We start from the raw sequence: 27907 nt of genomic DNA, 5'->3' as shown, positions 1-27907 counted from the left end.
CGGACATTTCTCCTTCCGACGGCGTGTGAGGGTCCGTCTCCTTACTGGAGAGACGTCTTCCTCCCTCGCCGACGGGGGAACAGTGTCCGTCCCCGGTGCAGTGGGATCGTTGTTAGAGCGCATATATGCAGACTGTTCCGGTGAGGTGTTGCGGAATCGGCATTGGTTCGTGCAATCTCTCACGGCCCAGTATAGTCGGCCCCAGAGCTCAGATTCCCCGCACCTTGCCCTTGCGAGGTGAACCAGTTCCTGACGGTGAAGAACTTCCTGAGTTGTCAGGTCCTTACCGCTGAGATCTGATGGCCTAGCGCCGCCAAGCAAGTAGCGATGAGTGTCTTGACGAATGGTACTACGCCACTTGTTGGTGAGCTGGGTAGTAAAACATGTCAGCAGATCCGTATGCCATAAAGGCGCGATTCCTTGCTCCGTGTATTGTCCACTTTCCATAGTCTGCGTCGCATACTGATCTGCAAGCTCGTTAACATGTACTCCGCAATGTCCGTAACAAAACTGCAGGTGCACTGACCAGCCAGCACACGTCAGTGTTAAGAGACGCTGCCAGATCTGATCCTCCGTCCAGTCTGTCTGACTGAGCGGGCCCTTGTTTAGAGCCGCAAGAAGAGACTGACTGTCCGTAACCACAAGCAGGGTTTTACGCCTGTGGCGGATACGAGGAATCATCAGCCTCTCTAGGGCTAGAAGCAGCGCACGGGATTCCGTCCTGTAGCTGCATGGGCGTGCACCGCAGTTTATGCTGGCCTTCTCTATTATCTCCGATGAGTTGAGGGATGAAAGCAGTATTCCAACCCCTGCTGACTTGGGAACGTCGACACCGCCATCGGTCGTAAGTATCCACGAACGATGGCTGTGCAGCGCCAGAACCTCTTCGCTGACTCTGCGCTTTTCCCGTATCAGCTCCTCTTCGTCAGTTATTGAGTGGTCTGTCGGAAGTTCCACACCGATGGTGACCCGGTGAGCGGAGGCCGCAAACCAGGGAGGAATGGAGCTGCGAAAGAACCGCTCTTCGCGTGGTGAGCTCTCGGTGATGCCATAGTCCTTTGTGTATGCGTCTACGAAGGCATATAGCTCGTCCCGAGATAATGGCGAGATGCGGAAACCGGCGCGAGGTGGTGGCTCAGGCGGGGGTCTCCGCATCCAGTCCATCTGACATGCGCGTGTGTTCTCAAATATTGAGAGCCGCACGCGCAGGCAAAGGACGTGGAGCGGCGGCATATTAGCCTCCAGTAGTGCGGATTCCGGGTCAACAGTGCTCGGAACTCCGCTGACAATGCGTGCTAGAGTTGCGTACGTCTTCTGCATCTCGTTCTTCGCTGAATCCGTCGCTACTGCCCATATGAGCTCGCTGCCATAGCGTAATTTGGAAGCACCGTATCCAATGACGAACGTGCGTAGGTCATGTGGAGATGGTCCCGCCTCTTTGTGCGCTATGCAGCGTAGCTGCGATATCCGTTGCGAAGTGGCAGCGCATTGCTTGGTGGCCGCCACATTTAGCGTCAGTCGTGGATCGAGATCCATGCCGAGAAGCTTCGTAGTTCGCGATGCTCCCATGGTCATGACTGGGATTTGACATCCAGCCACTACCAGGGGCCACTTTCCTTCACGATCATAATCTGACTCCGTGTGCGTGGATAGTGTGAACCAAGCAGCTTCACACTTTGACGGGTTAATGGCCAGGCCATTTTCCTGACTCCACGCATGCAGTTTTTGAAGAACCATGTTGGCAGTGGGAATGGCGTCTTCCCGGGACTGCCCCTTAACGATAATAGAGAGGTCGTCCGCATACATGTCTGCTGTGACACCCGCAAAGCTGTTCAGCAGATTGAGAAGTGGGTGTACGTAAAGGGAGAACAAATATGGTCCCAGCACGGACCCCTGAGGAACTCCTCGCTGCATGGGACGCCGATCGCTGTGTCTGTGGCCAACTCGTGTCTTCGCGTAGCGCCCACATAGAAAGTTTCTAAGCCACCTTCTACAATTCACCCCCGGAATATTAGCCAGCAAGCGACTGAGGACTCGATGATCTATGGAGTCAAAGGCCTTGCTGAAGTCAACCAACACCAGCAGGGTCCGATGGGGTCTGTAGTGGAGTTGATTGCCAATACCGCTCTTCTTGGGAAGGCTCACTTGGAAATAGTGATTTCTATTATGCACCACTTCGTGTATCAGGTGTGCCAGCTGCATCGTCGTGGTACGCATACTACGATATGCATACTGGTGGGGGTGCGGCGTCCACACCCAAAGCAATCTCTTCAGTGCCATTTTCTCAGCAACCTTACTCACAATGGAGGTAAGGCTGATGGGTCGATATGACTCAAGCAGTTCCGGCGACTTACCGGGTTTTAAGGGTGGAACGATGGTAGCGCGTCTCCACTCAGCCGGAATCGTACCGGTCATCCAGCTGTGGTTAATGCAGCGAAGAAGGAATCGGAGGCCCTTTGACGAAATATGTCGCAGTGCCTCACTGTAGACTTCATCCGGTCCGGGGGCCTTGCCATACGGCGTATTACGTAGCGCAGCAAGCAGTTCCGTACGATTAAAAGGTGCATCAAGAGGGGAGTGAAGATGAGCAACTAAACCAGATGTGGTGGCAGCTTCGTTTTTGTCCTGTGGCTCAGAACTAGATGAGAGTGAAGAACCTGAAGTAAATGTAGCGGCAGACTCGCTGTTGTTCTGCTGCCCAAAAAGAAAAGAAGCGTTAATGTTCAAAGATGCACTCTGTCTGTTGATGCCTTTGGAAAACCTAACTGCCTTGTGAGAGGGATGAAATGAAAGAAAGATGCGATTGAGAGCATTCGCTGCTCTCCTTGCTGTTTTATAAGTGTGCTGACCATCTCCTAATAACATTGATGTGGGAGATGGAAGTGATGCCTTTTTTCGTCCGGAAATGTATTTCCATGCGAGTGGCTCGCCTGGATTTAACTTGCTGATGCGGCGTAGATACGTGTTGCGCAAGCGCTCTCGGAGCAGGGGGAAGAATTGACTCCTTGTCCGTTGCATTTCTGCCTCACGGTCGGGCGACGGTGACTGTAGATAGCGGGCCTTGCTGTCCGTAGCAATCCGCTCTGCCTCCATGAGAGTGTCGTCCCAAAGCCTGGGACCGTCCTTGTGCATGCCGCGGGGCAATGTCGTCGATACGAAGTTATAAGCGCTCTCGTGAAAGCCTTAATGCCGGTGGACTGCTTTTCATAGTCGTATGCCGGAAGTTGTGCGTCGAGGTCCTTGATGAATAAATCCCACTTGCACTTCCCCCAACTGTAGAATATCCTAGGTGCCGAAGGTATGGTATCCTTAAATGCCTGATGCAGCGTAAATGTCAGCATATAATGATCACTAAGCGGCGACACGGAAGCTGACCAATCCGACACAGTCAAATGCTTTGACCATGTCAGATCGATACAGGATCGTTCTCTTGTGCCACGGGCATACGTGATCTCACCAGGGGTGTTAACCAAGGTGAGTCCCGCATCCGTGCACAGTTCTAAAAATTCTGCAGCAACCTCGCTTGGAAAAGTCTCCAAGAATGGCTCCCACTGTGGGTGATGCATGTTGAAATCACCGCACAGCAGGAGCGGCGACGAGGCTGGAAGGCAGTTTACTAACCGCCTGAAGGATTGCGTTACTTGCGGTGGTGGTCTCATATAGGCACTCGCCACAATAAGATCACGGTTCTGGTCCAGAGCAACCTGGACCACCACCACTTCAAGGCTGGTGTCATGCTGGGGGGTGGTGAGAGGTATACGCTTGGAGCGGAGAGTTTTCCGCACCAGCACCGCCACACCGCCTCCCTTGCCGATGCGCGACTGTGCATAGAGCACATAATCTCCAGTGTGCATGCTGGCGATCTGCTCTGACGAATTCCAAGTCTCCTGAATGGCTATTATGTCTGCTCCTTGCGCCATTAATGTTGCGAGTTTTGACGGCGTGAGGCAAGAAACGTTCATCTGGAGTACTGCTATGGGGCCTGGGTGCTGCTCAATGTCTCCGCTTAGCAGTAGCTTTTGTCGTTGCGCGTCACATACGGCACGCAAACGGTATGTGTAGCGCTGATAAGCGCCGATGGAATTCAGCAGCGGATAGAAATACCGCTCCGCGGGCAGCCATGTAAATGGCTCCATCTGGTGCCCTTCCGACCCGTTTGTGCGGCGCCTCCTGCCTCTCCGCGCGCAGCGGATGGGCAGCAGGCGCTTAGCTTCCTCTCTAGCAAAGAGTACTAGACCCTGGCACCACGTTGAGGTGGTCGGCTGAGCCAGGGCTGAGGATGTGTCATTCATCGCACCATCGCCGTCCGCAGCTTCAACAGCTCTCATTAGTCCAACTCAGGTGGATAATAACCGGCATTCCGCATTTAGAGACACTCCGTCGCCTCCACCATTATTCGTCCGCGTCAACACATCTCCTCCACCCTCACTTCCGTACTCGTCCTTTGCGTGCCCAAAACCGGCACCGCACCACAGCACGCAGAGGACACACACCAGCAGCACACGGCCAGTCATCATCGCCAGCACTCCTGTCACTTGCGTGTAGCCTTCAGCAAAACCTAACACCCCGTCAACAGAGAGGGGAGAAAAAAGATAGACACAGCCGGTACACCACGCACAGCAACAAAATGGCAGCACCCCAGCAGCAGCGCACACACCACGAGACAGATGGAATCAGTACGATTGCAGAGCTCGCACACCGCCCCGCAAACCACAAGTTTAAAAAGCAATAAAAAACAATAATTAAAAAAAGAAATAATTTAAAAAAAGAAAAGAAAAAACAAACCCAGGGCTCCAGTGCGCATGCTTATGAGTGCGTCCGCGATGCGTTCAACGTGGCGGATGCGGGGCGCAACGCGGAGCACACAGCACGGCAGCAGAAGCAAGTGAAGCAAAAAAAGATCATTATTTTCTCTTATTTTATACAGTGAACCACAACACACACGCACAAATCCCCGCGGTTGAGTGCTGGCACGCACAGCCCGCACACACCTCTTCAGCCCAGAGTGGTGTACGCCAGCGCGAATGCGGCGAGCACCAGCGGGGCACACACCCACGCAGAGCTGCTGAGGCTGCCGTCGATTCTGCGAAGACGTGACGGTGCGCGGGTGGTCGACACAGCTGGCGCCTCTGTAGTCGTAGTACTTGGTGCCTCTGTTGTAGTGGTGGTCGTCGTGGTTGGTGCCTGTGTTGTGGTCGTCGTTGTCGTAGTCGGTGGTTTTGTCGTGGTCGTCGTGGTCGTAGTTGGTGGTTTTGTTGTGGTCGTCGTCGTGGTCTTATTCGAAGACCCTTCAGGCCCACTCGCTGCCTCTGATGCGCACACGGACGGGCAGCAGCACAGGGCGAGCACCAACAGGGCGCACAGCAGACGGCACGTCATCATCATCGTGAGTGTGGTCGTTCAGTGGTGTGGAGCTGATCTGCACAGTGAGGGAAACGGAGAGCAAAAGGGGAGACGAGAGGTGCGGCAGACACACACAGAGGGCACACCACATGAGGAGAGGGCAGCAGCCAGGCATGCACCGTACGCCGCACACCACGCACGACACACACTCCAATCCACGGCAGCAGGCACACACACACACAGCCCTGCCGCAACACCAACACACACAGATGGAAGAGGGAGAAGCAAACAGGAGCGGCACACAAGGCTCCACCGCATGTACATGCGGCGAGAGCGGTCCGTCGTGTCGGCACCCCTCACGGAGGGTGCGCACACACACAAGAAGGTGCAGCGCACACAGCAACACAACAGCAAAGTAACAATTAAAAAAGGAGATCCCCGCACACCACGCGGATTGTTGGTCCACGGGAAGTGCAGCCAATATTCATCACAAAAGCATTTGCAGTAGGCCTTCGTCCACATTCATCGTAGACCACTTCATGCAGGCCGGCCACCACCGCAACAGGAGCTGCTGAACACGCAACAAGAAACAAGAAAGGGAGGTGGTGTGGGAAACAGCATCGATGCTGTCACTGTCGCCAGGCGCCGCTGGGTTATTCGTTTTGTATGTGGCTGTAGAAGATGTTGTTTCCTTCTCGCTGCCATCCTCTCGTTCATGTTGGTGTTCTCCCTCCGGCACAGCGGCATGAGATGAGGAACCACCGTTCAAAATCTCCGCATTGCCCGCGTCAGCGTCATTGGCGGCAGCAGCAGCATCCGCAGAAGAAGATGGTGAAGCTGTCTCAGCCTGACCCTCAGTTATTGCATTCTGCCTTGCATCCGCTGTTGGTTCAGTGCCTTTTCTGCAGATCTTCTGTTGGCTTCATGGTCGCTGGGACTTCCGTTGAGGATGGCAGTGCGCTGTGTGGTGGTGATTTCGGTGGCGGTTCTGATGGGCCTGCTGGCGCCTCTTATTCTGCTGCTGTTGGCGGCAATTCCTCCCATGCTTCTTTTTTCTTCCTGTGCCGCCTCCTCCTCTGCACCTCCTTGTGCCGGTGGTTTTGGCTGTCGTAGGGGCATTGGCCGTGCTTCTCCCTGTTCTGCTGCACCGGTCGTAGACGATCGATAATTTCCAGAGAGCGACTTTGAAGCAGACTCCGTGCCCGGATGTCCAGGGGAACGACTGGCGCTTGAAGCAGACAGTCATTCGGGTGCTTCAGCCGCAGGTGCATGCTCTGCATTGTGCGCGCTGCCAGTCAAACATTACGGATTTCTTTTTGCTCCTTTCACCACATCCCCTGATCCTCCTGAGCCCATTCTGGCACTCCCTGTACCACGGACACACTCTGTTCAGCGTCAGTCGCTGTTTGAAGCTGCGGTGTTTGCTCTTGACTGTCGCCGTTCGATGCGCCCCGTGTGAGACCCGAGCTGGGTGCAGCCGCATGCTCTGCTGAGTCCTCGGACGGCTGCGTCGCATGTGCTGTTTGTCCTTCTGCTGGCGCTGGTGCTGGAGTTCTCCGTGCGCTCTCCCCCGTCCTGAGCACGTGTGGCCCTTCTCGTTCCTGTTGTGTCCACTCGCTCTGAATATTTGTAACTGACGCGCTGCCTTTCTTTCCATCCCTCTCTTCCACGGTGAGAGTTGCCGACCCCGCAGAAAATTGTGGCGGTTGGGAGCACACACTCGACATTGACGGCTCTTCGCCGCAGCATGCTGAGCCTGCCTCCTCCCTTTCTCCTGCCTCACTTCCACCAGCAGGAAGATCGTCTTGGACGCCGGAGACAACTGCGGGCTGCTGCTTGGGCCAACACCACCACCAGCACCCGAGACAGGAGTACTGCTGGCAGCGTCTGTATCGGCAGCAGAAGATGAAGCCATTGGTGCAGCCCCACTGCCGCTGAGCTTCAGTCCCGCTCCCTGCATCACCGACCGGTGGTTGTCCTGCATCACTGTTGAGCGTTCCGCTTGCACCAATGCCGCCGTCCTCACCGGCCGGTACCGCCGCAGCTACTCCCCGTAAGGCGGCACTCGACACGCAGTCCCTCCTCGCAAACACCACATCGCCATCCATTCCCCTCGCAAGCCCCGCGTCGTCCATTCCACCATCAGCACAGTAGCACACAGGCCACGCATCACCACCGACGACACCGCATCACAGCACGCAGAGGACACACACCAGCAGCACACGGCCAGTCATCATCATCGCCATCACTCCTGTCACTTGCCTGCAGCCTTCAGCACAAACTAGCTCCCCGTCAACGCAGAGCAAAAGCAAAAGGAGACAATTCACAAAGCCACGCACCGTCCCATCCAGCAATGAGAGTCACGCACCACCACAACAATTAGGTGAGCGCGGTTCAACAACAATCAAAAAAAGAGGTGCTCCTCGCCAGTGCCCTTTTCCTCACACTCTCACAGTCACTGTTACTGTTATTCCCTCTCCTCAGGCCCTCACAGGCACGCCACGCTCACTCCAACACGCGCCCCTCCAGCACACGCAGTCCGTCATGCGCTCCCACTGCGCCGCAAAGTCCGTCACCTCCTCCCAGTCGAACAGCTCCGTGTCCTCCACGTCCCTCACAATCGTCGGCATGCCCCGGCCGCGCAACACCCACAGCGCCACAATGTCGTGCCGCCTCTCCTCCCCCAATCATGAACGCAAAGCCCAACGCGTACTGGCGCACGTGCTCCATGCGCTGCAACCACAGGCCGATCAGATTGGCCGTCATGAACTGCATCTTGTCGTCCTCCGTGTACTTGAAGCAGACCCTCACATCCTCTCGATCCACAGTCTGGGTGCTGCGAGAGGCTGCCGAGAGGCGCTACGTGTGTGGAAGAAGCAAATGTGGGGAAACAACGGCCACCCTCACTCCCTCACACATCTCCACTTCCCTCCACTGTCCCACACAAAAGGGCGGTGTCATGGGGAAGAGATGCCCGCCGCACAGCACATGCACGAGGGCACACGCGGAAGCAATGCCATCCACTTCGCACTGCAACAAAGAGCCATGCGCTCAGCACACACACGGCGGCAACGAGAGCGACGGGGTGCATCCAATTACATACCGCACAGCCATTTACTTCTCTCCGCACGGCTAGTGGCGTCCCACACTCACAGTGAGGCACGGCGCACACCATCTTCTCCCTCCGAGGGCACTCAGGAGGCCGGCGCCCAGTCACCCTCGTGCCATCGCAATGGGTAGCACAAACAACCGTCGTCGCAAACCATCGGCGCCTCTAGCAGAAAAGAAGAAAAAGATATGAGGGCAGCTCAGAAACACAGCCAGCAGAGGGACACCCAACGACACACGGAGGCACACAGTGACAGTGGACACGGCACGGACAAAAAGAAGTCCGCAGGGATTTTTTAAAAAAGAAACTAAAATGAGTCAGTAGGACTTCCATTTCGTGTGCCATGCAGCACAAGACGATCAAGTGCGCATAAATATTACCTGCACAAGTAAAAAATGTAATAAAAAAAAGAAAAAAATCTTATTACTCCACCAGCCCACACAACATCCCTCACATTTCACGCGGCATCCGGCCTCTTCTTCCAATCCCCGTTCCTGCAGTCCGTGGGAAGCACAGCAGCGGAGCCGGCACCGCGTGTGGGCAACAACCAAAAAAGAAACACACAAGAAAGAAAACACGTCGCCCATTCCAGTGCACATCAACCGAACATTAAATAATGAGAAGAAAAAAGGGCACTTATTACTCCAGTGGGAAAGCATCAAAAAGAGCATTACAAAGAAGAAAAAAGGTTTAAAAAGCGATCCGTAAATCATTAAAAAAGAGGAGAAAAAACAGTGACATAAAAACCGCAAAGTATGCGGCAAATATCCCCCGTGGGGAGTCACAATTCCACCCTCTTTCGCTCGAAAGACTACCACAACTCCACACAGTTCCAGCAGCAGCAGCAGCAACGCCAGAGACACGCACACACGCGCAGTGCGGCCGCCAGTTGAATCGCGTGGTATCAACTTCACGTCGTCAAACAGGACGAGGCGGCCGTCTGGACTCACGCCGCTCCAGATCGCGCAAGGACACATTTATTGATGCCGTTTTGGTGTTCCGGGGACGTTCTGACCATTCATTCCTCCCGCGATTTTCCCAGGAACGTGCTCGCCGCTGCCGTCAACGGCCTCAGTCTTACGGGCATCCCTCGAGCCCACTGCCTTCCTCAACGCGGTGGCGAGAGCAGTCTTCGTCACGAATGCATTCGGATCCATTTCTATGTCCCGACTCATGGCAATGCTGGGCTTCCTCTTGGGTGGTGTTGGAGCCACTTTTATGTTCCGAACAAAGACAAACTCAGGCCTCGTCTCGGACGTGTTGGTCGCCGTGTTGGATGCGAGACTCCGATCGACGGTGTTGGGTCCGTCAGCCGCCGCAGACTGTCGCCGATCCTCGTGTTGACGTGACGGCTCAGCATTCACTTGCGGCGCAGTTGTCTCGCCAGATTTTGTGTCATCCTTCCCTTCACGGGGTGGCGGCAACTGACAGATGCCCGTCCGGTCAGCATCGCCGCTCCGTGCAGGCAGATGGATGGTTCCATCGGGGGAAAATTGTCGCCACCACAATTCGTAAGGGCCGGCGTATTTATGTGTCGTCACATTCGTCGTGAAGGCAACGGTGGCCCCTTCCTCTTCCGTTGCACAGCTGGCAGCACAGTTGCTACATGTGTGCACCGCATTGGCCACATGGCACACAGCACACAGCTCACCATTCCTGCTATGCATGCGCACATCAAAGCCACTGAAAGTGTAATTGTCATACTGAGCCTCAGCACCGGCAGCAGAACACTTCGTCCACGCCCACACACCCATGCACGCGACAGCTCAGGCTGCCGTCACTCGGAGCACACGACACGTCCACCGGCACAACCACCGCATCCGCAGCACCAGATACATCTCCAGGAATCCCAGCAGCCGTCACGCACACGGACGAGCAGCAGCAGCACACGAGGCACCACCGCAAGCAAACCCTCATCCATCCATGACGCGGCACAAAAACCTACAACCATCCCGCCCTCAATGGAACACGGAGCCCAACTCAACGCAGCCACACGCGGTGCATCACACCCACAAGAAAATAGACTCGGGGTGCGCTCCCCTCTCCTCCCTTCTCCTTATGGCCACGGAAGAACAAATAGCCGCCACACGCAACTGCCAGCATGCACCACAAAAGAAGCATCCAAATCCACTGCAATGTGCATCTTGTGTGTGTGTGCCTGCAGAAACACAAAGAAAAGAAGTAAAAAAGAGGAGGCAGAGTGTGTGGGGAGACGCACAAAAATGTACAGCGGAGACGCATGGCGGAAACAACAACTAGAAGACCGCTCAAACTCATGACTGCACTGCAGCCGAAGCAGCGGCAATTCACACAAGATTTATTTAAAACAAGAAAACGTTCCCCTTCGTCTTATACAAACCCCATCACACAAAATAATTACAAATAAAAAAAGAAGTCGTCCATTACTGTTCCACACAAATTTTAAAAAGCAGCCGACTGCCGTGTGGCCACACCAAACTGTCTGTATTTATTTTGTCCCAAAATAAAATTAAAAGATATTTAAATGACTTTCAACCGTCCGACCCTCCATGTGTCCGCGCATCGTTTATATTTCATGGGGTCATCTGCGTGTTGCTGCTCCCCTCAGTCCTCTCATCGGTGCGTGAGTGCGGCCCGCAGAGCACAGTCACTCGTGTGTGTGGGGACTGAGAGAAGCACGCAGACACGACGGCAGTCGCGTCTCTCCATCGGGAGAGTGAGCGCAACAAAAGAAGAAAATCATCAGGAGGGAAAATAAATGCTCACGAGGCCGACACCGAAGGCTCTGCCAGCGCGTGAAATGAACACAAGCAAAAAATCTTAAAAACACGGCGGCAGAGTGTGGCTGTGTGTGTGTGGCGCTGCGGGTGTCTGCCAGCCCTGGACGCAACGAAAACAAAACAAGAGGGGAAAAATGTGTGCTCCGCCCCACAGGCCCTCGTCGCACGCCCACACGTCACGGCTCCCTCAGCGCGCCGTTCGTCGCGGCCCCTCCTCATGCGTGCAGCAGGCGAGGCGCACAGGGCCGTCGTCATGAGCGTGTCGGTGGGTGTGCGAGTGGAGCAGTTGGGCGAGAAACACACGGCACCCCTCACAGGAAGAGTGCAGCAACAAACAATTAAAAGAGGGAAGAGTAGAAAAAACGTCCATAGTGGTTGCCCCAAAAGCCAAAAGAAAGAAGGGAAGGGAGTAAAAAATTAAAACAACAAAAACAGGGAAAAAAGTAAATAAAAATTATTAAAGAAAAGAAATTAATTACCAGGTGTGTGTGTGTGTCGGTGCTGGGGAGATCGCAAGTGCTCCACGCGGCAGCCAGTCACGCCTCACTGAGCCGCAAACCCCCACAGTCCCAACAGCAGAAGGAGCAGCGGCAGCGCCCTCCTCTCACGCATGGTGCCGGCATCGGTGTTGTTCCCCTGCGACGAATTTCCGAGACTGCTGCTGAGTGCCGCAGACTTTACTTCCCCGGCCTGTGAATGGATTCCCTCCTGCCCATCCGTTCCTCCCGTTGTCTCCCCATCCTCGCCAGAACTCACGCTCACCTCAGGAGTTTGGGGTGATCCATTTCCCAGCATTGTGTCTCCACTCCCTGTCGCCACCGTTGGGCTAGCATCAGACGAGGGAGTCGTAGTAACGGAAACTGCACTGGATACACCGCCAGCACCAGCACCAATATTCGCCCTCAACGGTTCCTCTTCCAACGGCAGTTGCCTGGAAGAATTAGACCGGTGCAGGGATACCTCCACATCCGGTGCACTTGCCGCTGGTGAAAGAGGACTTGTCGTCGGTGTCTTCGGATCCTCCGGCTTCGGATTAGTAATTGTATTTTTGGCAAGCGTGGTAATCTCAGTGCCATCCAACGGGCGGTTGTACAGTAATACGTTCTTCACCGTCACAGGCACGCCTTCTTGAGCCTCTGCGCTGCCTCCATCCCCTCCAATGTAGAAGTGGGAGATCCCTTTAGATCCTTCAATATCCTGTAAAGCAAGTTGCGCATTCCCCACACGCTGACCATCGACATACGCAGAGCCCTGACTGCCGTTATGTAGCACAATGGCCACCTGGTACTGTGTCTCTGTCTCCCAATTACTGCTGTGCTCCGTGTTCTCTCCGCCGCACAACACACGCCACTTATTTTCATTGTCGTACGACAGTCCAAGAAGTACTGGATTCTCACTGTCATTCATCTTCGCACCAATCAATGGAATGGGGGTATCTCCCCTCGGCACACCGTGGATGGACACCGTCGCCAAAAGAGTGAAGTTGTAGTTCGCAAAGTGGTACAGCTGATTCTCCCCCTGCTTGCCAACATGCCACTCCGCTCCTGCACCACGTCCAGTGAACCTCACGCCCTTCTCCGCATACCCTGTTGCCACCCCATTCGTTACTGTGGCGTTCACCCCGAGGTACTCGTCCTTCCATTTGTCATCAGAGAAGTTGCCGGACAAAAAGCCAACCAGCCCATCCGTGATCTTACCAGTAGTGCAGGCATTTTCAGTTGAGGTATCTTCCTCAGCACTTGAGGTGCACAGCTTGGAGACACGTTCGTCCACTTTCTTCCAGGTCGCCAGCACATCCTTCACCCGCTGCAGCTGCTCAGTCAGACGCACAGAGACCATACCGAGTGATGATTCCGCATCGTCCTTCTTCTTCTTGTACAGTGCAATCAACTCCTCATTATTATCTCCACTTTTGTACAACAGGGAGCTGGCGGCAGCATCATCATCGTTCCCGGACACCGGCCCAATATCAACAATGTGCGTATTGTCCGTCAGCCAAAGATGAAGTTCACCCTTTTTATTTTCCTTTTGGTTTTCTTTGGAATACACCGGCAGGGTAACGAGCATCACATTTCTCTTATCATCTTCAACACCGTCGCCAATATTCGCTGTGATGAACCCGCTTCTAACAATTTCAACCTCTCCACCCTTTTGTTTGCTGCCCCACACGCGCGAGAGTGTCCCAAGTGCCTCCGTCCACGATTCCCCCTTGTCATCGGACTCGTACACCCTGCGGCGGCCATCACACGCAGTCATCATCATGAGTTTATCCTTCCACTCCACGACGGAGGGATCACTGCAGCCATCGTCAGGCACCTCCTTCGACAGACTCCAATTCTTAGTTTCCGAGGAGTATATAATCAGTAAGACGGTCTTCCCATCCTTTCCTGCGCCATCCTTCTTCGTGCCTTCCACTGGGAACGCAAACGTACCATCATCCATCTTAACACCCGATCCACCGACGACAATCAGCTGTGGCAAGGATTCGTGTTTCGCGCCTAGAATGCACGGTACACCGTCAGTATCGTCCCAACGTATTTTTTTACCGCCTTCACCGACCTCACCCTTCACCAGCAATATTCCCGATTTGATCTTCTCAGTCTCAGCCTGACAGTTAGCGGCAGCTTCATGGCTGTGTTTTCCAACAAGCATGTAAATATCATTTCCCTTTACAACTGTTGTTGGTCGGCTCACATCTACTTTCTTCTTCTCCATAGAAATGTCTTCTTCCAGAACTTGTGTATACTTGGCATCCTTCAGCACTTCCTCTTCCGGTCCTTTACCCTTTTCCATCGAGAGTAGTTGGGATGCAATGCCAGTAAAAACGCTGGTTTTACCTTTCTTGCACTGCGCCTCGGCAACGGCAAACACTTTACCATTCACCTCAACAAGACTGGGACCACGAAGCGAACTCACAGTTTCATCACCTGTTGCATCTCTCCAACCAAAAGGTGACTTCGGTACAGGTTCCTCAGGTATCGTTGGCTCCACCTCCGCAATTTTCGCAGCTCCACCAGTGCCACAGCACATCATCACAACAAATAGGAGGAGCACCGCGGAAGTAAACACACGCCGGGACATGTTGGGCCTCTGCCGCTCACTCTCTCTTCCTTCCCTCCTCCTCCCGCTGGATCCGGTCACGCGGCGACGGTTGTGTGTGCGGGGTGCCTTCACTGCAGCAACACGTGAGAGCATATAAATATGTGTGTGTGGGCGGTGTGTGTGCCGTTGGTCCTTTCAGAGCCTTCAAATTTCACGGTAGCGATTAGCGCTTGTATGCTTCCTTCGTGTGTAATTGAGAAAGAAATAGAGGGACAAAAAACATGCCAATAAAGAGGACGAAACAGTGAGCACCGCCACCCATCCACAGTGAGTGGCAGCATTATCCGCAACGCAGTCACTCCCAGCAACAACAACTCACGCACACAGATACACGGAACGAGAAGGGAGAACAGTGCACCTGGAACACACAGCGACCGCCACCACCAGCAGCAGGAGTCACGGCGGGTGTGTTGTTATTCACGCTTCAGCACACACCGAGCGACGCCTACACACAAAACAACCAGCGGAATGCAAAAGAACACAACCGTCCTTGGCAAAGCCCACGCGCTCTCGCCAGTCATTTTACTGTTCACCCTTCCAGCGCATCCGCCAGCGCACATCACCCACACAGGCAAAGAATCCCTGACCAAAGTATACTCAGCATGGGAGATACACATTGGCACGTGCAGCAGCTGGACAAGAAGCAATCCGCACTTGTCCCAGGCACCCTAAGCCACACCACCCAATAGACTGCACGCCTGCAACGTGTCGAAAAATAAATAGCAGGCTCCCGTCCTCCCTCCTCGCAAGGGAATTTGCAGCCGGAATCCTGTGCGTGCGTGCATTCTCAGCGGTTTAAACACGGCATGTGTGTGTGCATGTGCTTGTGTGTTTGGCAGCGCCTATACTTGCAGAGCAGCTGTGCGCCACAATAGAGTCTGAAGAAAGCAACGGCAGAGAGGCAGATAGCACACACGCAAATTACTCATAACATCACACACACACACACGCAGCCGCGGAATGGGTGCACTCAACCACAAAATCAAAAAGGAAAAAAAAACAAAAAGCCGCAGCGTGGGACGACCAGCGCAAACACTCTCATTGCTCCCGTAAAGCAAAACACACACACAGAGGGAGAGAGAGAGGTCGCCCACTCAATGCAATAAAAACAAAACAGAAACAGTTACGGTGCTCCGCCCATGCAGCCAGGCAGGACGGCAGCGGTGCGTGTCGTGCAAAAGAGAGCACCAACGGGCCTGCATGGGTGTGCATGCATATATACAATGGGCACATTATTGTGTGTGCTTCGTGGGGTGAGGTGAGGGCGAGAGTCCATGCAAGGGGACACACACACAGAGTGAGAAGGACGAGTGTGTGTGCGGGCGGTGCGTGGCTCTCCCACATTCACTCTCACGCGGCCACCACCGCAGCCGCAGCCGCACACGCAACAAAAAGAAGAAGCAAAAGAGGGGAGGTGGTGTGGGAGACTGCGGTGCTGCTGTCGCTGTCGCCAGGCGTCGCCGTATCAGTTGTGTTGGCGGTGGTGATTGTTCCTCCTGTTTGAGGTGCTGCCTCACCGGCCGTGGGAGCTGGGTGGGTATCACTACCTTCAAGATCATCATGTGATTCATTCGGGTTGGGCCGCTGAGCATTGGCAGTATTCTCATCCGCCGTACTCCGGGCTTCATCACCGCTACTTGTGGAGTTTGATGATGCTGTTGTTTCCTCCTGATTGGTGGCAGGTGCATTCTCCGTCAAATTCTCTGTGGCTGTGGCTTGACCTTGTTGCTCTGCCACAATACCCTCTGAGGGATCTTCCGGTGGTTCGGCCGTCGTTTCTGTTTGTGACGATGAGTTTTCATGCTTTTGATGTGTCAAAGTCTGTGCATCGTTTAATCCTTTTTGGCTTGCGTCTCCTTCTGGAGCTACGTGGGGTGTTTTTCGTCCAGGCAGTTTTACTTCCGGTGTTTGTGTTGTTGCCAATGTTGTTGGTTGTGCTGTTGATACTGGTGGTGGTGGTCCTTCCTCTTTTTTTTTCTCTTTGCGTGTCTTGGGTTCCGTGTTATCTTTTTCTTTCAATCCTTCCTGTACTTGAGGTGAATGCGAGTCCTTTACTGGTAGGGACTCCTTTGCGGGCGTCTCTTTTTTCTCTTCCACCCTTATTCTTTTGGTACTGTCATTTATTCTACCACTGTTATTCTCTTCTTCAGAAGAGTTTTCTCCTTCGTCTTCGGCATCATCCTCAGGAATTTCTTCAGTAGTTTGCGGAGGCACTTCTTTAGGTGTGAGAGGTTCTTCTTGTCCAACTCCTGCATGTGGCTTTGGTGCGCCTAAAGCCCCTGGTGCTGAGATCACATTTTCCGGATTTATTGACAAACCCTTACCACCCCTCACAGAACCATCATCTTCCGCATCCTCTCCTGCAGCACAGCCGCCGCCGGCACCGCACCACAGCACGCAGAGGACACACACCAGCAGCACACGGCCAGTCATCATCATCGCCATCACTCCTGTCACTTGCGCGCAGCCTTCAGCACAAACTAACTCCCCGTCAACGCAGAGGGAAAGCAAAAGGAAATACGGCCGCTACAACCACCGCAAAGTGACAAATGGCAGCAGCGGCAGCGGACGCACAATGAAGAATATGGAATCAGTGGAAAAGAAAACAGACAAAAACAGCCCCTCAGCAAGTAAGCAGCAAAAAAAAAACACCAAAAAAAATTAAAAACAAAACACAAGGAACACAACAAAAAAATTAAAAAAGTAAAAAAACAAAAATCAAGGAGCTGCAAAGAACGACTGAAGTGCACACGCGCCAACACACAAACATGCGTCCACGCAAACAGTTGTGGGCGCGTCGTGCATATTAGTGCGTCTGGTATGCGTTCAACGTGGCGGATGCGGGGCGCAACGCGGAACACACAGCACGGCAGCAGAAGCAAGTGAAGCAAAACAAGAACATTATTTCCTCTTATTTTATACAGTGAACCACAACACACACGCACAAATCCCCGCGGTTGAGTGCTGGCACGCACAGCCCGCACACACCTCTTCAGCCCAGAGTGGTGTACGCCAGCGCGGATGCGGCGAGCACCAGCGGGGCACACACCCACGCAGAGCTGCTGAGGCTGCCGTCCATTTCGCGAAGACGTGACGGTGCGTGGGTGGTCGTTGTAGTTGGCGCCTCTGTAGTCGTATTACTTGGTGCCTCTTGTAGTGGTGGTTGTCGTGGTTGTCGTAGTTGGTGCATTTGCCTTTTGAACTTGTTGGACTGGGTTAGCGGATTCACTTGGTTGCTGTTCTGTAATAGGGTCCGGAGATGTTGAATCGGAACTCGCTGACGGAGCCGATCCAGTACCTTTGCCTTTTCCAGAATCGCGTTCCGTGCCTGATCTCACTTCCTCAATGCGCGGGGATTCTGACCCTTCAGTACCGTTCTCACCTGTAATTTGTACCGTACCGTCCTTGGAATTTGATGTCTGTCCGTTAATGGACACACCTGGCATGCCTTCACCACCTGCTTCCTGTGGCTGAGCAGGCGATAAACTGGAGCTGTCATTGCCAGTATCCTCCGACTCAGTCTCTGTCACGCACACGGACGGGCAGCAGCACAGGGCGAGCACCAACACGGCGCACAGCAGACGGCACGTCATCATCATCGTGAGTGTGGTCGTTCAGTGGTGTGGAGCTGATCTGCACAGTGAAGGACATGGAGAGCAACAGGGGAGACGAGAGGTGCGGCAGACACACACAGAGGGCACACCACATGAGGAGAGGGCAGCAGCCAGGCATGCACCGTACGCCGCACACCACGCACGACACACACTCCAATCCACGGCAGCAGGCACACACACACAGCCCTGCCGCAACACCAACACACAGATAGAAGAGGGAGAAGCAAACAGGAGCGGCACACAAGGCTCCACCGCATGCACATGCGGCGAGAGCGGTCCGTCGTGTCGGCACCCCTCACGGAGGGTGCGCACACACAAGAAGGTGCAGCGCACACAGCAACACAAAAGCAAAGTAACAATACAAAAAAGGAGATCCCCGCACACCACGCGGATTGTTGGTCCACGGGAAGTGCAGCCAATATTCACCACAAAGCAGCTTGTTATCTTGTTTTGGTTGTATGCTGCTACAATAACGAGTGAGTAGCGCAAGGGCCGTCCGTACAAAAGTGGCAAGTATTCCGTCGTGCGGGCTGGGGCAGTCACAAACAGTCGCAGTCCAGTTCCCAACGACGAGGGCATTCCCGCAGTGGATGAGGCGGAGTCTCCCGTGGTCCGTCGGGGATCAGCAGCCCGTGGCGTCCGTGATGAGGCGGTGGCGGAAGAGCCTGGTCCATCTCGAGTACCCGCGTTTGTGCTTCCTGCGTGTCTTGCCTGCTGGCATGCTTGGCAACTTCGGTGGCGACCTGCGCGCGAGGCAACTTTTAGGAAAACGGTGACGCCATTGCGGCATCCGCATGGGAGGCCCTCGCAAACTATTATAACGCCAGGCTGAGCACGTCGGGCATGTGCCCTCATACTGTGGACGGACAAGCGCACTCTGCCGCAGGTTGGGCAGGAGGACGTCAATCCGCCGCTCGCTGGTCGACAAGGAGTTGCGGTGCTCACGTCGGGAAGAGGTTCCGGCGGAGGCAGAGGCGGGCTGGTCACCGCAGTGAGGGGGGGACGGCACCACCGACACAGAGGGTTCCTTGTGATCCGCAGGGCGCGTGCAGGCCTGTCGAATAGTGGGCAGGCGTCGCATCGCGCCTGTGCGCAGTGCCGCCACTCGGGGACCGATGTCCGGGTCAACACCAGGAACGGAGTCCTCGCCACACCGACAGGCGCCTGCCACGCGGTGCGCGCGCCCTCCTTTTCCTCCTGGGCATCCTTCCATTATAACCTCTTGACGGCGGTAGGGAAGTCCACGTGCCAGGCATTGACGCAGTCCTGCGAGAGGGATCGTGCAATCGCGGCTTGTTTGTCAGCGGCCTCACTGCGTGGAATACCGCAGTGTGATGGGAGAATATAAAATCCACAGGGTGACCTCGCTTCACCAAGGAAAGCAGCATAATCCAAATTTACTCAGTAACGCGGTCTCGCACGGTCGGTGGGCAACGCGGGGTGCCTCCATTGCCGAGAGGGAGTCCGTTTCCTCCAGCATTCGTGTGGGCGATTGGGATGTTCCCAGACAAGGAGGTATGAGATGTATAAAAACATTTTCGATCGCAAGGCAGTCTGCCCTATATGAGCATGCGAGGCTGCCAGCTGCTGCACGATGGACCTCCACAGGGAGATCATTTGTCGTGGTGGAGTCATATAATAGCGCAGCGGATCCGGATGCGAGTGCAGCGAGATATGAAGGACCGTCCGCCCACAATTCAAAATCACAATCCCCCAAAGAGGAGTGAGTAGAATAAAAAGCCGTGCGCTTGATATCGTCAGAGGCGTCTTCGGCAAACAGTGGCTGATAAAATCTCACCCCGCTGCAGCTCACAGTGTCCCAGGGAAAAATTCGATGTTGGGCAAGAGGCGCGAATGTGGTTGTGGGGTGTCCCAATAATGTCACAGACGCGTAGCAATCCATTAATAGCAGCATCTCTCGGAAGCGGATTGATGTCGCCGCTTTCCCATGCATGGACGGAGGCATAGGTTCCGAGTAGATAAGGAAACGCAAATCCTCGTGATCATGGAGGCGTATATAGCGTTCGTATTGTGTGAGTGCACGACGCCAAAGTACCTTCCGAAGCAGAAGAATATTGGCCTCCAAATAGACAGATGTGTCTTCCGTAGAGGCGCTCAGGCCAAGAATGCTTTGCTACCGTCACGGTACCGTACCTCCATATTATGGAGGTGTGTGGGGGCGAGTCACGGGACAATTGCCTCGCCATTATGAAATAGCACACTATGAACGCATCCAATCAAAAAGGATCGCATGGTGTGATGGGACGCGCCCGCTCCTGCGACCAGACGCAGCTGATAGCGGCGTGGCATGGTCCTCTTCGAAGCGGTGGAAGCATGCGTAACAGAATTAAGAAGTTGATCGAACGTGTTGCCCAGCAAGCGCACTGGGCGTGACTGAATACGCAGGTTCCCGCTAACAAGATGGAGATCGACCATTTCCTCGTCGGACCGTGTGTGTGTAAAGAGATGTGGAATAGAGCAGCTTCGCTCTTAGCGACGTTGATTTTTAGGCTGTGCTCGGCAGCCCATGTGGCCACAAAAGACAAGAGCGGTCGCATTGCCGCAGCACAGGCATGGATGTCCGCACCTGAGGCAACAAGTGTGTGTTCGTCAGCGTACATGAATGCGGAGGCAGAATAGATGCTGCCCAGGCGGCGCAGCAGACCATCCACACAGTAGAGGGAGAGTTGGGGTCCCGGGACGCCGCCTTGCGGTGCTCCAGCTGAGGCGAGTTGTTTCCGGGAGTGCTGTTCGCGAGTGCATACCCTAACATAGCGGCCCCGCAGGTAGTTGTGCAGCCAGCGTTTGGTTCGAGGCCAAGGCGCGGAAGTCTGTCAAGCATGCAGAATAACTTCCCATGGTCAGTGGTGTCGAACGCAGTCGGAAAATCAATCGAGACCACAAGCGATGGCGACGAGGGCGTCGTGTGGAGGCGTCGTCTCCAGGGCGCTCATACTCCACAATGCCAAACTCATTCAATCCACGGGTAATGTGTCGACAACAAGTGCCACCACATCCGACGTAGAACGCGGAGGTGCAAATCCGAAATTGACGTGGGTGGTGCGGCAATAACGCTGACAGACGGCGGTGAGTCATTCCTTCGGCTAACTTTAGTAAAACAGAGAGCAGCGTGATAGGTCTGTAACTCTCTGGGCGGCATGGATCCTTCCCGGGCTTGGGAATAGAAATAGCGTCTCCCGTTTTCCAGGAGCCAGGCAGGCTGCCGTTTGCGAAGGAGTTGTGGATCATCGTTCTAAGTGTGCCACGCGCAACGGGCCCGAGACGGTGCAGGAATTCATTCAACATGTCGTCGGGGCCAGGGGCTGAGCCAAGCAAAGAGTCGCGGATGGCCACGTCAAGTAAATACGGCGGGAAAGGCCGATCCATTTCCCAGCCACCAGGAACCAAAGGAGTGCAGCGAGCAGCAGCAGCAGTACAAGGCGGTATGGCACGTGAAACCGCACAAAATGACAGACAAGCAGATTTGCCTGTTGCCGAGGCAGGGCGCATGCGCGGCCAAGTTCAGTACGGAGCACAACCGATTCCAGAGGATGAGGGTGCGGCGCCGCCACGCCGTGGAGATATCGCCACCTCGGGCTGGGTGAGGCTCCAAGTCCTTTCGCGCGGGCCTCCAGAAGCACAGCGGAGCCACGGCGTAAGGCTTGATTTCGTTCCTCCTTTTTTCGGGTGCATTCGGCTCAAAGTAGGCTGTCTCCGGGTGAGGCAATGTGTGTGCTTCGTGTGCTGCTTCGGTGGCGGACTCGGCCTGTTCCATTTCGTGTGTCCATATCTTTTTGGGGTGTCACGGCTGCCGCGCGGGATATGGCGCTCAGCTGCTCGTAAGATGCCTCCGCGACGATCCAACCATGTGGACGCGGTGGCAAGGAGGGTTTCACACAACGATGTAAAAAAGCAGGCCAACCCGCTTTACGCAGGGCAAAGGTGGCTTTCTTCCGTCAAGGCAGCGTGTTTGCTAGTCGTGGAGTCCCATCGTCAATCTCTACCGAGTAAGATATTCAGCAGTGGTCCGAGTCCATGTAAGGGGCGAATGTCCAGTGGGAGATGCGTAGGGCGCAATACGCAGTCACGTCAGGGGACGAGGCATTACGATGTGTGATCCGTGTTGCCTGTGTCGGGTAATTTGCCAGCCCAAAATCCATATCAATTAGAACAGCGGCGAAATTATCGCCTCCAGTCCTTGATGGTGTATATGACTGTCCCAGAGTTCACGATGCAAATTCAGGTCACCCGCGATAATCTCTTCGGGCCCAAGCGACAAACGATATTGATAAATGCGGATTATTGACCAATTGCTGTGGGAGGGTTGTAGAGATTCGCCACGCAAATGCTGCGACAGCCCGGCGGAAATACACGGACAGCAATGGTCTCCAGGAGGTCAGTGCCAGGGAGCGACAGGCGCTCGCACGGTAGAGAGTGGCGCACCAGAACGGCAGCGCCACCACCGCGCCCAGTGAGGCCTGGAGGCAGTCATTATGGCCAGATAATTTCGTCGCCACGTCACCACGGTTACTTATTTCCTGCAGAAGAACGATGTCAGGTGGACGCTGCTCCAATCGCGCCGCAAATGCAATCTTTTTCACGGACGAGAGGCCTGCAATGTTGAGCCGCCAAATATTGATGTGGCCATCCTCCTCGGTGGCAGGGTTCTTGTGAACGTCACCGCCACGGGCGATATCAACGGAGTGACCGCTGCGAAACGGTCGTGCAGTTCTGACCGACAGTCTGCAGGCAGACCGCCTCACCTCCCCGCACCGGGCATGGCGTGGAACCTTCTCGGGGGTGAAGTCACCTTGGTCTCCGTCGTGCTCGCAGCAACGCCCTGCTGCGGAGTTCCTATACACAACAAAGCCCAACACCGCGACAAGGTGAAACGTCATCGCTGGGGACCGTGGATACTAGCAACGGGTGGCGGTGTCGACGTTCCCACGTCAGCCGGGATTGGCATACTGCTCTCATCCCTGCATTCCTCGAAGATAATAGAGAAGGTCAGTACCAACGGCGGCACACGCCCATGCAGCCGCACGACGGAGTCCCGTGCACTGCTCCCGGCCATGGAAAGGCTGAGCGTCCCTCGTATCCAGCACAGGCGTAAAACCCTGCTTGTGGTTACGGACAGTCAGTCCCTTCTAGTCGCCGTCACCAAGGGCCCGCACAGTCATACCGACTGGACGGAGGATCGGATCTAGCAGCGTCTCTTGTCGCTGACGTGTGCTGGCTGGTCTGTGCAGCCGCATTTTGCTACGGACATTGCGGAGTACATGTTAACGAGCCTGCAGATCAGCATGCGACGCAGACCACGGCAACCGGGCAACACACGGAGCATGGAATAGCACCCATACGGCACACGGACCTGCTGTCATGCATTAACACCCAGCTCACCAACAAGTGGCGTAGTACCATGCATCAGGACACCCACCACTACCTGCTTGGCGGCGCCAGGCCATCAGATCTCAGCAGCAAGCACCTGATCACTCAGGAGGCCCTCGACTGACAGTAACAGATACACACTGCACGGGAAGGGTGCGGGGAATCCGAGCTCTGGGGTCGCCTGTACTGGACTGTGAGAGACTGCACGAACCAACGCCGTTTCCGCAACATATCACCGGAACAGTCTGCATATATGCGCTCCAACGACGATCCCACCGCACCGGGACGGAAGCTGTTCCCCCGACGACAAGGGAGGCCGACGCACCGCCTGTGGAGAGACGGCCCTCCACACAGCGTCGGAAGAGGAAATGCCCGCACTGTGACGCCACACTGGTGGGACACACGAGCCACGTCGGTCACTGTCGGTGCTTTCATCCGGAACGCCCTCCACCGCTTCCCGACCTCCACCGCGATTGCTGCGACACAGTCCTCCCCACACAAAAAAAGGCACCGCACAGCACAGAAATCGCTGCGCACAAAACCCAGACGCTACTCGGCACCGCAGCAGCAGTGCCAGGAGGCAATCACTGCTACCGCAGGATCAGCCAGCCTCCACAAGCGCAACAATCAGCCCGCAGAAAACACTGCACCAACTGCTTCCAGAATGTACAGACGCTCTGGCTGTGCGCCAACGGCTGGGCATCAAGAAAGGCCTTCGCACCGAAAGGTTCTCCCAATGGCAGCTGCCTCGTGGCAGGAAACTCATGTCGCTGCTCGACCACCTCCCCGGCACCCTGATGACATCGTGTGGCTAGACATGTCGGTAAAGAAAAAAAAACGGCACAAATGAAGAGAAACCCAAATGTGTTTGCGACAGCAATATTTAAAAGAAGAAAAATGAGGAGTACAAAGGAAAAAGAACAAAAAGGCGAACCAAAAAAAAATGGAAAAAGTATAAAACCACAAGAAAACTTTCCAAAAATATGCGTGTGGTATACGCAGTAAAAAGAGGCACACACAAAAAAGAAAACATCAAATGCCACATTCACAAAGCAAACGCTCCGGCTTTGTAGAGACAAGGAGTGAAGTTTCAGAATCGGTACTTATGGATATTCGTGGGGCGAAAATACAGAGCCCTCAAAAAGTGCACCTTGAGGATGCGTCACACACTCATATGCAAAACGAGAGAAAAAAAAACACTGAAGAACAACTAAAAACATACCCATATATATATTCTTACTTGCTGTATTTCCTTTTTTTTTTTTTTCTGGTATTTGAAGCAAGGTGGAGCATCAACAATTTGCGTAGTCTTTTAACTGCAATTGCTTCGCTTATTCCCACGCAATTTGAAGTTTTCATTTTTCCTTTGGCATCCAAATAATTTCCTGTGCCCCAAACATCCTTGGATCTCAATGTCAAAACTTTCGTCGACTGGCATGTGGATCAACAAGTGAGTTTAGCCAGGAGATTGATTCCAATGTAAGAGAGTCTCGTGAACTTCTGACCCCTTCTTCTTCGACCCCGGGAACTTGAGAAGACAATACAGGTACGAGAAGCGTTGTTTTACTTGCCAGATCACGATCAGCCCTTTCAAGAAGCGGCGTGATATCGACGGGCTTTCTAAAGGGTGGTATTTGCACCTGGTGGGAAGAAAAGAGAAAAAAACCTTCTTCAAACAAATTACCGTTCAGATTATCCCCAAACAACGGCCCAAACCGGCACTCACCTGCACCGCCGCTGACGTTGCCCATTGCCCCACGAGAAATAGCAGACGGCCCGTGCATCTGTGAGCCCCTTCCTTGCCACATATCCTCCGAAGCTTCATCTGCACTCCCAAAAGAACGCAAGCCCCCAGACTGCCGATATAACTCGCAACCTAAATTGGGCGTATTCACCTGTCTGCCGACCGCTGGGTCGTTATCAGTACGTGAGAAAGATCGAGTAAAATTTAACTTTACATCACTTGAGTCATCTGCCACAACAAGGGGAAGGGAAAGATTATTCTGCACATTAGAAGAATCCAAACGAAATGGGTCAATTGCACGCGGTGTGGCTACTGCAATCAAGTTCTCTGGGCTCAAAGTGCTTTCTCGGCGAGAATCTGGGGCCTGAAACAAAAACATATCCTCTCTTGGCCCTGCAATTCCGCAAGAAGCACTGGGTGCCACAAAGAGGGAACCTTCTGTATCTGGTCTCAGAGCAAAAACTAAAGTGCCCTGATGGATAGCTGTCCCATTGGTTGAGGATGTGCCGCCGCTCATCATACCAGACGTCTCTTGTCTCGTCAAGGGATGAGAAATTGGCGAGCACCGTTTTGCTAGACCTTCTCCACAATTTCTTCCAACTCGCGCGATTGCACCCTGTGAGGGTATAATGCCCGGGTCCTCTGCCTTTATGCTTGTAGTGAGTATTGACTGTTCTTCACATGCGCAAATCCGATCATTAACAGCGGTGTCAATCGGCAGGCATTCTTCATAAAAGGAGAAACATTCTCCATTATGCATAAGAGATGAGGAAGTACTGGGACTTCCAAAAGAAGCATATTTCAATCGTTGTTGTGCAGCAACCTCCGCTTTCTGTTCACAAGCATCTCGAACTGTCGGTCTAACTAGACTTGTAACTTCCTCGATCTCCGGTAAAAAGACAATTACATCCGGAGCAGCATTCGAATGTTCTTCGATTCCACACTGAGCTGACTCACAGTTACCGCCAGAGATAAGCTCCTCCGCTGAATGCTTGGCGGCAGGAAGCTGAGAGTGGGTCGGTGTCCAAGTTAATTGTAGTTCTCTCGCATCGCCCCTACTAACTCCATCTCCTTCAGCGTTAGATACAAAATGCGGATGAGAACTCCCACCCATAAGCAGTAAAAACACAAAGTAATGTTCAAGAATCGGCGTGTTATCTAAACTTCTTTTATTTCTTTTGTGCTAATAAACAATCACAAAGAAACAAAAAAGAATTTCATCGTTGTATTAAAAAAAAAAAATGATTAGATAAGAAAAACGCAAAATTTATCCACGCACAGTGTTAAATGGGGTAGGAAGTAAACATTTGGGTTCACCTCCGAAGGTGTACATCTTCTTGAAGCACGTCACAATATTGACAAGAGACAAATGCCTTCCTTTTCAAAAGAAAAAAGGGAGGTTATCAAGATCAGAGCCCTTCTCACAATCCACAAAGGCGTCGGCGTTATTTCCTAATGCTTTTTTTGAGTAGCAAACTAAGGCCTCGCTCGGAAACGATATATGGCACACAGAAAAAATCCTTTTAACCTCAGCGAGATCCTCTTCCTCGTGTTGTTCACAAAGATTGCCTATATTCAAGCAATGCAGATCCGTGTGTGGTAGAGAACGCAGAAATAACAGCACAACCGAAATGCCGTTCCAACCACGGTTTTTTATGACATCTGCGTCAACAAATGCCTCAAGTGGGACACGAACAATGCCGAACCCTAATTCGTAAGCAACCATTTGTAGCTTTGCGTCTCCGTCGAGTATACGCATAAAGTGTGCCAAAATAGCTAACCGCGGGGCCAAATAGGTATTGCACTGATAATTGGAAGCTGTTTCTCCAGACGATTGCAAGAGACATTTGCAAGTAGTGAGAAGGGCTTTAATGTCCACTCGGTAATATAATAAATCAGATCCCAATACCATACGAATATCTCCAGTTTTCACGTGGTTCGGAGAATTGGAAAATCTTCTTATAGTGGAAATAAGTCGAACCGTATCATCTTCACACCATTCCAACGGATACGCTACTAGGACACGATGTTCGTTGTTCTCAAAGGCCCCGCTGAAACCTTTACCGTTAATCTGTATGAGCGTTAAACCATTTCTTTCTGCACTCGCGCCAATCAAATTCAAACAGTCGACTGAAGCATCAGTAAATGCCACGGATAATTCTGGAAAGAGAGTAGCCGCCGTAAATCCAACCAGTCCACAGCCACAGCCCAATTCAACAACCCAGGAACTTGGATATCTAAATGTGTCATACTCAAATGTATACGGCAATAATACCCTTCCAAACCTAGCAACAAAAGCTGCAAGTACCCGTGCACCTTCGTAAACCCGAAGGCCAGTTGAGCACGGCGACATATACTTGTCAGTTTCCTGCTTGTCATGTGGTGCCGTACACCGAATGTAATGATCCATTGCTGTGGCACAAGCAAGTTCAAAACTTAGTGATGAGGCGCCATTCTCGGCAGTAATCACCTCAAAATCCTCATAATGCATGCGATATTGTATCAACTAAACTATATAGTGACGACAAAATGGAATTAATACATATCAGAGCCACATTCTTAGGAAAGTACAACAATCAGATACAAATAATAAGAAAAAAGAAGGACTAAGCCAAATATAAAAAAAAACCGCGTCATTCTTCTTCTTAAATTTCCAGCTTTGCCTTTAAAGTATGTTCTAACCAACAGTAAGCATTTCACTCCACCTTCCGTCGGGCCCTCTTTACCAGACGCATGGTATAGAAGTAGTAGAAGCCAAGCCCCATAACAATACACAAAAAACACAGGAACAGTAAACCAAAGACCTGAGCAGCCGCCACATCTACTTCCTTCATAAACAAAAACGGTT

General features: G+C 53.3%; 6 protein-coding genes and 3 pseudogenes across 6 annotated transcripts, besides 11 other annotated features; all 9 read right to left on the bottom strand.

The window, feature by feature from the left end:
* Window positions 1-210: part of a sequence feature (heterozygous, non-Esmeraldo-like haplotype) that runs on past the window's edge.
* Window positions 1-4273: part of a mobile genetic element that runs on past the window's edge.
* Window positions 211-16313: a sequence feature (areas not merged during assembly with more than two copies in the genome that could not be assigned to a particular haplotype).
* Window positions 4728-4768: a sequence feature (AT_rich).
* On the bottom strand, window positions 4996-5385 carry Tc00.1047053506173.120 (mucin TcMUCI, putative; the record flags this gene model as incomplete). Its single annotated transcript, XM_815579.1, has 1 exon — window positions 4996-5385. The coding sequence occupies one exon, from the start codon at window positions 5383-5385 to the stop codon at window positions 4996-4998; it is 390 nt and encodes a 129-aa protein (XP_820672.1).
* Window positions 5156-5275: a microsatellite.
* Tc00.1047053506173.100 lies at window positions 5880-7589 on the bottom strand (annotated as a pseudogene).
* Tc00.1047053506173.91 lies at window positions 7822-8148 on the bottom strand (annotated as a pseudogene).
* On the bottom strand, window positions 9430-10206 carry Tc00.1047053506173.80 (uncharacterized protein; the record flags this gene model as incomplete). The annotated part of the gene is made up of 1 exon (XM_815578.1): window positions 9430-10206. One exon carries the CDS (start codon window positions 10204-10206, stop codon window positions 9430-9432), a length of 777 nt encoding a protein of 258 aa, XP_820671.1.
* On the bottom strand, window positions 11755-14406 carry Tc00.1047053506173.70 (trans-sialidase, putative; the record flags this gene model as incomplete). The annotated part of the gene is made up of 1 exon (XM_815577.1): window positions 11755-14406. The coding sequence occupies one exon, from the start codon at window positions 14404-14406 to the stop codon at window positions 11755-11757; it is 2652 nt and encodes an 883-aa protein (XP_820670.1).
* Tc00.1047053506173.60 (mucin-associated surface protein (MASP), putative) lies at window positions 15664-16758 on the bottom strand (the record flags this gene model as incomplete). The annotated part of the gene is made up of 1 exon (XM_815576.1): window positions 15664-16758. The coding sequence occupies one exon, from the start codon at window positions 16756-16758 to the stop codon at window positions 15664-15666; it is 1095 nt and encodes a 364-aa protein (XP_820669.1).
* Window positions 16314-16687: a sequence feature (haploid, non-Esmeraldo-like haplotype).
* Window positions 16688-17072: a sequence feature (areas merged during assembly that could not be assigned to a particular haplotype. This can correspond to areas where the two haplotypes were merged or to regions with more than two copies in the genome that were merged during assembly.).
* Window positions 16953-17031: a sequence feature (T-rich).
* Window positions 17073-27907: a sequence feature (areas not merged during assembly with more than two copies in the genome that could not be assigned to a particular haplotype).
* Window positions 17304-17912, bottom strand: Tc00.1047053506173.50 (annotated as a pseudogene).
* Window positions 18500-22833: a mobile genetic element.
* Window positions 22834-24153: a mobile genetic element.
* Window positions 24731-26173, bottom strand: Tc00.1047053506173.20 (uncharacterized protein; the record flags this gene model as incomplete). The annotated part of the gene is made up of 1 exon (XM_815575.1): window positions 24731-26173. One exon carries the CDS (start codon window positions 26171-26173, stop codon window positions 24731-24733), a length of 1443 nt encoding a protein of 480 aa, XP_820668.1.
* On the bottom strand, window positions 26441-27550 carry Tc00.1047053506173.10 (uncharacterized protein; the record flags this gene model as incomplete). Its single annotated transcript, XM_815574.1, has 1 exon — window positions 26441-27550. The coding sequence occupies one exon, from the start codon at window positions 27548-27550 to the stop codon at window positions 26441-26443; it is 1110 nt and encodes a 369-aa protein (XP_820667.1).

The sequence above is a fragment of the Trypanosoma cruzi genome (genome assembly GCF_000209065.1).
Source record: "Trypanosoma cruzi strain CL Brener chromosome Unknown tcruzi_1047053506173, whole genome shotgun sequence".
Taxonomy (NCBI): domain Eukaryota; phylum Euglenozoa; class Kinetoplastea; order Trypanosomatida; family Trypanosomatidae; genus Trypanosoma; species Trypanosoma cruzi.
Note: the sequence above shows the minus strand (reverse complement) of the source record. Positions and strands in the feature narration are given on the sequence as shown.